The 10625-nt window shown below is 46.2% G+C and overlaps 1 protein-coding gene across 4 annotated transcripts in view; it reads right to left on the reverse strand.

The window, feature by feature from the left end:
* Window positions 1–10625, reverse strand: part of LOC306926106 (FYVE and coiled-coil domain-containing protein 1-like) — a 52489-nt gene that overhangs the window by 19665 nt on the left and 22199 nt on the right. For 3 of the 4 annotated variants that reach the window (XR_013790371.1, XM_079505366.1, XM_079505365.1), the window contains exons 7-11: window positions 6540–6612; window positions 4058–6356; window positions 2397–2533; window positions 1731–1823; window positions 361–470 (exon numbers count right to left, since the gene is read on the reverse strand). Coding sequence is in view for 3 of the 4 variants with exons in the window: in XM_079505366.1 (XP_079361492.1) it covers window positions 361–470; window positions 1731–1823; window positions 2397–2533; window positions 4058–6356; window positions 6540–6612 (2712 nt within the window). In the remaining variant the exon portion in view is untranslated. The remainder of the gene's footprint in view (window positions 1–360; window positions 471–1730; window positions 1824–2396; window positions 2534–4057; window positions 6357–6539; window positions 6613–10625) is intronic. The other variant, XM_079505367.1, reaches the window with a different exon arrangement.

The following is a 10625-nucleotide window of genomic DNA, read 5'->3' on the forward strand; positions in this document are numbered from 1 at the left end:
CTGTATAAATTCATGTGATTATGAATATGTTTTCAGCTGTATAAATTCATGTGATTATGAATATGTTTTCAGCTGTATAAATTCATGTGATTATGAATATGTTTTCAGCTGTATAAATTCATGTGATTATGAATATGTTTTCAGCTGTATAAATTCATGTGATTATGAATGTATTTTCACCTGTATAAATTCATGTGATTATGAATGTATTTTCACCTGTATAAATGCATGTGATTATGAGTGTGTTTTCACCTGTATAAATGCATGTGATTATGAATGTGTTTTCACCTGTATAAATTCATGTGATTATGAATGTATTTTCACCTGTATAAATGCATGTGATTATGAGTGTGTTTTCACCTGTATAAATTCCCCTTCAGCTCGTCCAGTTCCTCTTCCCTCTGCAGGATCAGCCTGTCAGTCTGGACCATGTGGGCGTCGGCCTGCTCCATCTGCTGCCCAGCTTCAGTCTGCAAGCAGTGCAGCAAAACGCTGTTGCCATGTATGTCCGCGCATTGATATGATATGATATAATATAGTACTTTATTGTCAGTTCACACTGAAATGTGTCTTGCGACCCAGCAGCCAAGTATGCAGAACACATATACACAAAGAACAAGACAATTTACATACATATAAGACATGAAGTAAGCCTTGCCGAGCCATGATGTCATGAGGCCCGGCCAAGCCATGAGGCCCATATGGCAGGAGCCTATCTCCTGTTTCTGTAGCGTGAGGCAGCTTTGATGCACAAGTACACCCCCTGGACCTGACGCTAGTATGTCTTACTCCCAATCCAACCCTTGATGCTGAGTGCCAAGCAGGGAGGCATTGGGTCCCATTTTTAAAGTCTTTGGTATGACCCGGTTGGGGATCGAACACCCGACCTCCCAGTCTCAGGGCGGACAGTCTAACCACAAGGCCACTGAGCCATGAAGACAAGAGCAATATCCACCGCCTAGATTACCCCGTGGCTACTGCAACTCCTGATTAAGCCTCAAAGTCGACTGCTATTACTTGTTTCCAGAGTGTAGTTGCTTATTTGGGCTTGCTTCCAATTTGTTTTATGTAAGGGATAATGTATGGCTGAGTGGTCATTGTTTATGGGTAAATCACTGACAGGCTGTGCACCCACGCAAAGCGGAGGCGGGTAATCAGTCTGAAGGTTACATTATCCCACTATTTACACGACTACTTTAATACATAAATTAATAAATTGACCCAAAACACAACAAAACGAGGTATTTCCTCGCTTGGTAATGAAAGTATTCAATTAGTGTCGCGCTGGCCGGCGTCTGCCCAGCTACAGCGCAGTGTCTGATTAAGCATTTTGTTATACACAACGGCTACACACATTGTAAGCTTATAGATCAGATGCACTTTTGAAAACCTTTATTATTGTATTAAAATTAAAAAGAAATGACAATGGATTAAATAGATTAGTTTGTTTAACTGCCGCAGCCCTAACACCGCATATCCATCACGCACGGCTGCAGTCCGCGGTGCAGCGCCGTGTCCGAGCAGCTGCAGCTAGTTAGGGGGTTTCACGCAGCAGTGACTTGCTAAAGGGCACAGGGGGCAGCGTTGGCCAACCTGCCACCCACACCCACACACACTGTAAAACCGTTCCAGTAAACGCTGAGACTAACCACCATGAAAACAGTTTGCATTGTGACGGCGTGGCACGGCTTTTCTAAATGAAACATCTGGAAAAGAGGTTGTCCACTCACCTCCAGCTGTTGTACCTTGCTCTCCAGAGCGACCTCCCTCTCCTGCTTAGCCGCCAGCTGTGACCTCACTTCCTGTAGCTCCTGGTCTAGTTCCTGAAGGAAAAAAAAGCAAAACCGAGACATATTTATTGCCGGCTTTGACAATGTTATCTAATGAATGACAAGTTATGCTTTAGCTGTGGAAAAATAGCAGATCTACAAGCTCATAGCGTGGCACCGAGTGCCGCGCTACGAGCTTGAAAAATCGTGAAAATGTGGTGCAAATTTGGAATATATATTCTTTCAGAGCGAACATTTTTCACTCACATATTTGCTTCTGGGGGGTCCCTGGAAAAACATATTTTCAGATTGGGGTCGGCGGCCAATTGCATATTACATATTTTTGGGGGTCCCAAAACATGACATGAAAATGTTTGGAAACTTGAGATTTTTCTGAAAACTGTCATGATTTAGAAGACATTATTTTGTAGAATCTAGTGTCAGGTCTAAATGGGTTAACCCATTTTGGGCGGGAACCCCTTTTGGTGTTTTAAACATTATGTTATAATTTAGCTATTTTTTTTAAATCGTAAAAATATTTATTTCAGAAAACTGGAGGATTTAGAAGAATTAAAAAACATTTTTAGGTCAGGCCTAAATAGGTTAAAGTAAAGGTAAATGACTGACGTTGAGATGGTTGCGTTGGCTCATGGCCTGGCTGCTGAGCTGGAAGCGCAGCGCCTGGATCTCCTCCTGACCGCTGTCCTGCACGGCCCTGGCCTCCCGCTGGGCCTTGTCCAGGTCGGCCTGGAGCACATGCATGGCTGCCAACACACCACAAGGATATTATAGCTCAAACTAAAACTAAAGAAATTTAAAAACATTTAAAAACATTTCCGTTAACTGAACTAAATAAAAACTAGAAAAGTAAAAGAAAAATGATAACTAACTGAAACTGTATTGTGTGTTTACAAAACTAACTTAAACTAACTGAAATGCTGGATATTGAAAAAGGCTGTTGTACATGGAGCTATAGGTTGTCTCCATTATATGGAGCTCTAGGTGAAATAACGAAGGCTTTCACGGTTTCACCTTGAGCTCCATATATGGAGACAACCTATAGCTATAGCTGATGCCCCCCATGCCAAAGCGCCAGCGCTCGCCCAGCAGTCTTCCGTCAACGAGGCAGATGCGTGCACGCGACCTGCCTCGCCCCCAGGCGTCTTACTGGTAAGATTAATCTAAAACTGAATATTTACACTGGGAGGAGACCCCGGGGCAGACCAAGGAGGAAATCACTAATGTTGCTCTGGAGAGGGAAGTCTAGAGCACTCTGGTGGAGCTGTTGCCCCCGCGACCTGACTACGGATAAGCGGTTGAAGATGAAGATGGATGGATGGATGAATATTTATATATAATATACTGTAAGTATGTGAGTTTTTATTACACAATACTTACTCTGGCCCTTTTCAATCATGCACTGGACTTATTTGTCAGGTGCAGGATTGAAAAGGGCAGAAAAAACTAAAACTAACTATGACGAAAAATGTTCGTCGACTACCTTTTTTCACTGACTGTAAACTAAAATTTAAAAAATAAATGAAAATAAAATAACTAGATAGTGCCCCTTGGGGCACAGGTCTCCACCAGGGCAGGTCAGGTTGTGGCCTCCTGGTGGCGCTATAATAGGCCAATGTGAAAAGGGTGCCATTTCTTCTTACGCCTTGGATGGCAATTGGATGATTTGAGGCATTTCAAAAATGTGTTTTGCAAAATTCCACCTGTTGGTGGCACTGTAACAGGCCAATGTGAAAAGGGTGGGATATATTCCTCAGCCTAGTAGGAAAGTCTGTGAAAGATTTCACGTAAATTGCACGCTGCGTTCATGATTTGAGGCTTTTTGTTCAAAACGGGCCAATCCTGCAAACTTTGAAAGCCAATGTTAGCCAATTACGATGGAATATGACATATCGGACAGATCCGGCTTGAACACATGACTATAGAGATAGTGTGTAACGATTTGTGGGATTTTTGGACAGAATCTGGAGGAGTAATATTATGCACGTTATGAAAACTTTGGGGCATCGGTTCATCTTTGGCATCCAGGTATCCAGTATGTGTGCAACATTTGGCATCGACCGAGTTAACGGTGACAGACGGACGGACATACGGACACACGGACGGAGTGCAAAACATACTCTCTCCCCATGATAATAAAAACAAAAACTAAGCATTCATAAAAATAAAAACTAACAAAAACTACTGCTCTAAAAACTAAAACTAACAAAATTTGATTTTTGTTTCTGTCAAAACGAACTAAAACTAAATTATAATGAAAAATACCAAACTTTGTAAATTGTAACCTTGCAGCAGACCCTGCTGGTCGTGGCACTGCTGCTGGAGCTCCTGGTTCTCCTGCTGGAGCTGTTCCATGCTGGTGCTCAGCCTCTCCGCCTCCTGGGCCGCCTCGTCCTCCAGTTCCTGGAGCTTGGTGGAGAGGCCCTCCCAGCGTATGCGGGCCTCTTCGTTCTCGGCGGTCAGCATGCACAGGTGCACGCCCAGCTCGGCCGTCTCCGTGTTGGCCCTGTGCAGGGCCTCCCGGGACTCGCCGTTCTCCAGGCACACAGCCTCGTAGCGGAGCTTCAGGTCGCAGAGCTCCTCCCGGGAGGCCGTCACCTCCGCGGCCAGGCCCATGCGAGCCCGCGCCTCGCAGTCGCGGTCGCGGCTGAGCGACTCCTCGCGCTCCCTGGACTGGAGGATCTCGTCCACGTGCCGGCGGTTCAGCTCCTCCACCTGCACTTTGAGCTGCTCCGTCAGGAGACGGAGGTCGTCCCTGGAGGCCTCCGACACCTCCTGCATGGCCTGGGCCTTCATCCTCTCCTCGGCCCCGCCCAGCAGCTGAGCTCGGAGCTGCACCACCTCCTCCTGGAGCCTCCGTACCTCCCTGACGTTGAGCTCCAGGTGGGCCTCGGTGACCACCAACCTGGTGTTGGCCTCTTTGGCGGTTTGGTGACTGTCGTGAAGCTTCTGCATCTTCTCGGTGCTCTCTGCGGCTCCCTTTTCGTTCTCCACCTCACTTGTGCTGCTCTCCTGCTCCTCTGCCCTAGCAGCCCGCTGCAGAAGCTCACATTCATGGGTCTGGTCTCTGAGCTCAGCCTCCGTTCCATAGAGCTTGTCCTGGAGCTCGACTTGGCCTCGTTGGGAGATGGCCAGGTACTTGTCCAACTCAGAGGCTTTGGCCGTGGCTGCGTCGTGTTCCTCCCGAGTTGTGGACAGCTGCTTCTTTAAGGAGAGCTGTGCCTCTAGAAGGTCCCTGTTATCACGCTCGAGTCTTTTGAGCCGAGCATCGCAGGTTTCACTCTGGACGAGAGATTTCTGGACCATCTCCTCCAAACGCAGGTTTTCTTCTAGGAGCTTCCACTCCCTGTCTTCAACGCTCATACTGGCAGCGTCCACCCTGCCCTTCAGGTGTTTCTCAGATGCTCTCAAGAAAGCAAGCTGGTCCATCATGGCTACCCTGCTCTCAGCCATCTCCCTGGTAGTCTCCTCGCTCCTCTTGACTGTCTGGAGTAATTTGCCGTTTAGCTCCATGAGAGTGGTACATTGGGATTTGTAGTCTTCAAGGTTTTTGGTATGATTACAGGAATGGACTTCATTCCCAGGGACAGCTACACACAGACTCTGTTTCTTCTCCATCTGCTCCTCTAGATGTCTAACTCTCTCAGAGCGGATTAATAGCTCTCTCTCGCAGTTTTCCAGATGCTCCGTCAACTCGTGGACCTGGCTCTCCAGCAGGTCATTTTGGCTACCGCTGGTAAAAAACCTCCGTTCTACGTCCTCCCTTTCCTCCTGCAGTCGTTTCCTCAGTTCCTCGGCCTGCCGTTCTCTGCTCTCCAGTGAACCTTGCAGGTTTTGAAGCTGAGCTCTCAGGTTCCCCGTCTCCTTCTCCTTCAGAGTAAGAGCCCCTTGGATTCGACCGACGGCGCCCTGGAGCTCCTCCAGTCGCTGCAGCGCCCCCTGCTGCTCCTCCCGGGCGTTGGCTTTCACGTCGGCCAGTTGCTCTTCGCTCCTCCTCGTCACGTCTTCGCGGAGTTTGAGCTCCTGGGAAAGGCGCTCGGCGTGCCTCGCCCTGTCCTCGGCTTCTCTCTTAACCTGCAGCCTCTCCTCCTCGGTCGCCTTGAGCTTGTCCAAGAGCTCCTGGATCTTCCAGGCCGAGTCGAAGTAGCTGGCCGTTTGCTGGCCCTTTTCGCTGAGCGCCCCGTCAAGCTTGGAGAAGAGCTCCATGTTTTTGTTCTCCGCCGCGGTCAGTCGAGCTTGGAGCTCGCAGTTGATCGCTTCACTGTTAGCTTGAAGGTGATTCGCCCTCTCCTGGTGGCCAGCTTCAGGGATAGACGACGGAGTCTGGTCCGGAGAGGCCCTTTGGGCAGCCAGAAGCTGCTCTTCGAGGTCTTTGACCACGCCTTTCAGCTCCGCGGACTCTTTGCCGAGTTCCTGCACGCGCACCAGAAGCTCCTGCTGCCGGAGCTCCGACTGGTCGAGCTCGATGCGAAGGTCTTCTGCGATGCTGCAAGGGGAGGGTTCCCCGAGTTCCCCCAGGTCACCCAGGAGACTGTGACCCAAGTCTGGAATGGGGAGGAACTCTTGTGCCTGGTGAAAAGAAAACATGGAATAAAGCACTTCTAGTCATACTTCTAAATCACACACACATACTATATACTGATCGCACAAATCAAATTTTAGCACATTGAAACTTGCAGCTATAGCGCAAAGCAAGGAAGATAATATACCAATATTGGGTTCAAGCGTGCGTGCGTGCGTTTTACAGCTTACCAGGCTGTTGATGCTGGAGCAACGACTGGGAGGTCTCCAAAGGTGAGATGATGAGATGGCTCCTAACGTTCTCCTGAGATTAAATAATAAATAAACAAAAATGGTTTGTATACAAAGAAAGATCAAATTTGCAATTTTACTTTGTGGATTTAAAGTCCCAAGTTAAATGCCACAACAATTTTGAAATCTGGTAGCATCACATAAGATTGAATTGATGAATCACACACACACACACACACACACACACACACACACACACACACACACACACACACACACACACACACACACACACACACACACACACACACACACACACACACACACACACACACACACACACACACACACACACACACACACACACACACACACACACACACTTCATCTCACTTGAACGCATGCAGAAGATTGAAAGAGACCCTCCGCTCATAAATTGTGTTGGATCTTAATTCATGGGATATGGATTACCAAAATAATGAGGGCAAAAACAGAGAAAGGAAAAAGGTACTTAACACCCTCCGCGCCATTGCCGACGATTAAAGTCAATTGAAGCCTAATTTTGATAGTGACGCTTATCGCCATTGCCGACGGCCTACGGCAATTGAGCTTTTATAGCGCGTTCGATTGCTCGAGCCAAAATGCTACTCACGTTAGCCGGTTAGCTAGCTGTGTTGTTAGCACAGAAATGGATCGCCCATCTTAGATCGTCGTCGCCATAAGCATCCATTCTATCCATTTCTTTCAATCGCCTGTAACTCCTATTCCTTGTCCCAGATGGCATTTTTGGTCAAAACAGCGTTTCTTTGACGGCACAGAGCTGACAATCTAGAGCTCTCCGGAGCTCCGGCCTGGATTCACTTTGTAAACAAGGCCCATCCAGCTGTGTGAAAACTCCTAACGTAGGACTACCGGTTGTGGACCGGAAATGGCGGATTTTCAAAATAAGAGCTCAAATTTAAAAAATGCTGGCGTGAATTAGATCCTAATTTTTCAATAAATGATAGCGGTCAAAGTGTTAAAAGCTTAATAATGCTGTTTATTTCTGAGGATTTAAACCACATCCATATATGGACATGTGGACTTTAAACTTGGGGTGCAGGGGAGCCAAAAAGAGGTCCCTAAAGTCACCTACTTGGGACGGTTGTTCACACTCTGTGAAGAGGTCAGAGGTCAGAGGTCAGGGGAAATATCATTGCTGGAGTTCTAAGGAACGTGAAGAGGAACTATCATTGCTGGAGTTCTAAGAAACGTGAAGAGGAACTATCATTGCTGGAGTTCTAAGGAACGTGAAGTGGGTAAACTAGTGTGTGTGTGTGTGTGTGTGTGTGTGTGTGTGTGTGTGTGTGTGTGCGTGTGTGTGTGTGTGTGTGTGGATGCGGGTACAAAAAGTTAAAGACATACGTGTGTATGTAGACTATGTACACACTCTGCTTGCCAAAAAGACAAACCACCAAGTGTGGCAACACTGAGAAATAATAATGGGGAAGTGGATCGTTTTGAGAGGTGCTAACATGAGGAATGAGGCCCTGCTCGCACGCACGCACGCACGCACGCACGCACGCACGCACGCACGCACGCACAACCCAACACTGCAGGCCCGCAAACCCTTGTGTGCACAGTTGTGCTTTGAAAAAAATAAATAAAAAATAAATAGCCCCTTACGTAAGTTGTGAATCGCAGGGCTGTCAGATAATTAAGTGTTAGTTGAGGCTGTGAAAACACCCCAACGTTGCCGCCATTACAAATTCTGATTAGTTCCAACAGCGACTCACTCAACTTACACGTTTACCTCAATTACAGTACTTTAAATCTCCTTCAATTCATCTTAAAACCCCGTGGTGAAAAACTATTATCTTTTACTGTCTCTATTGAGCACCTCTTCAATCACCGGCTCACTCCCCCCCCGCCCCCAACGTTTTTCAGAATAATTAATCCATTAAGACCTGCAAAACATCTGTGTCACGTTAGCTTTTAACCACTTTAACCATTATTTTAGAACTTCAACTGTTGAAAAATAGCAGATCTACAAGCTCATAGCGCGGCACCGAGTGGCGCGCTTACGTGTTTGTAGACCTGCTATTTTTGAAAAATCGTGAAAACGTGTGAAAATCTTTCAATATATATTATTTCACAGCGAATGTTTTAAACTCGAATATTTGCATCTGATGGGGTCCCTGGAACAACATATTTTCAGATGGGGGGGGGGGGGGGTCGGCGGCATATAATTACATATAGTTTTTGAGGTCCTTGACATGAAATAGTTAGAGCATCACTGACATAGAAACATAAGGTTTTTCAGAAAACTGTCATTATTTAGAAGGCATTTGTAGAATCTGGTCTCGTGTCTAAACACTTTGAACGCATAACCCGCGTTCCACGACATTTATTCCATTGTCTTTCCACGCATAATACGTTAAACCCTCTATTTGTTTAATGCGTTTAATTTGCCGTTGTTAGATGGTTATTATGAAAGTCCGCTTTTGTCTCGGACATTATGACGAGGCGGACACGTTATGACGACGTAAGCGGAAATCAACCAACCGCCGGCTTTGCAAGGGCTTCTGGGAAACTGAGTCCAATGCAAGGGACAATCTTAGCTCGCTTTTGCTCTTTGTCTGTGACCCGGATCACGGAAGTGGGATTGTTTTCAAGCGGATTTTCATGGATCAAAGGCGCAAATACTTTGGCGTTATGCTCCAAAGGTAATTAAACAATCCCGGCAGTCACGGTATCCTGTCAATTATAATATAACGCGTGGAATGTGTTAACCCATTTTGGGCGGGAACCCCTTTTGGTGTTTTAAACATTGTTATAATTTAGCTATTGAAAAATAGCAGATCTACAAGCTCATAGCGCGCCACCGAGTGGCGCGCTATGAACTTGTAGGTCTGCTATTTTTGAAAAATCGTTAAAATGTGCCTCAAATCTTTCCGAAAATTGTCATGATTTAGAAAACATTTTTTTTAAATTTCGACGTTCAGGCCTGAATGGGTTAAAGCACATTAGTGTCTTTCTTTCTTCGCCGACATATCGAGATCAGTTTCTTCTCTGCGGCCGTGGAGTCTGTTCTCCTCTATGGCAGGGGTTCTCAACCCGTGGGTCGCGACCCCTCGGGGGGTCGCCAACATATTTTAGGGGGTACCCAAATTATTTTCAATTTTTTTAAAATTTTTATTTTCACGATTTTTCAAAAATAGCAGACCTACAAGCTCATAGCGCGCCACTCGGTGGCGCGCTATGAGCTTGTAGATCTGCTATTTTTCAATAGCTAAATTATAACAATGCTTAAAACACCAAAAGGGGTTCCCGCCCAAAATGGTTTAAGGTTATTGTAGCAGTCAATTTATATTGGGGGTCGGGAGGGGGCGGGGCGGGGGTCCCGAGACATTGCCAAAGCATTTCCGGGGGTCCCCGGCCAAAAACGTTGAGAACCCCTGCTCTATGGATGTGAATGCTGGACACTAACACAAGCCCTACAGAAACCCCTGGACGGGTCCTGCTACACCAGAATGTTACGTGTGGTACTCAACACCAACCAGGACGAGCACATCACCAACAAGCATCTGTATCAGTGTTGTTTTTTGCAGCAAATTTTGATTTTAGTTTTAGTCACATTTTAGTCACCTGGAACGTTTTAGTGTTAGGCTAGTTTTTGTCGACTTAATATCACAAGATTTTAGTCGACTAAGTCTACGGTTGATTCAGTCGAACAAAATGTATTTTGGCGGGCCTTGATGCCGTCGTAATGACTTGCTGAAAATAGCCGATCTACAAGATCTTGTAGATCGTCTATTTTCAGCCTGCAACTAATTGAAAAATGACTTATTCTGGATCTCTTGTCCACTAGTCCCTTCCTAGCATTTTAGTCTAGTATCATTTGTTGACGAAATTGTCGGTAGATTTAGTCTTAGTTTTAGTCTATAGCTTAGTTTTCATTTAGTTTTCGTCAGTGGAAAAAGGTTAGTCGACAAACATTTTTCGTCTTAGTTTTAGTCGACGAAATCAACACTGGTCTGTATGGAGCATTACCAAGTGTATCAGAGAAGATAGCAGCAAGGAGGATGAGACTAGCTGGCCACTGTA

Source organism: Electrona antarctica, assembly GCF_951216825.1.
Source record: "Electrona antarctica genome assembly, chromosome: 1".
Lineage (NCBI taxonomy): Eukaryota > Metazoa > Chordata > Actinopteri > Myctophiformes > Myctophidae > Electrona > Electrona antarctica.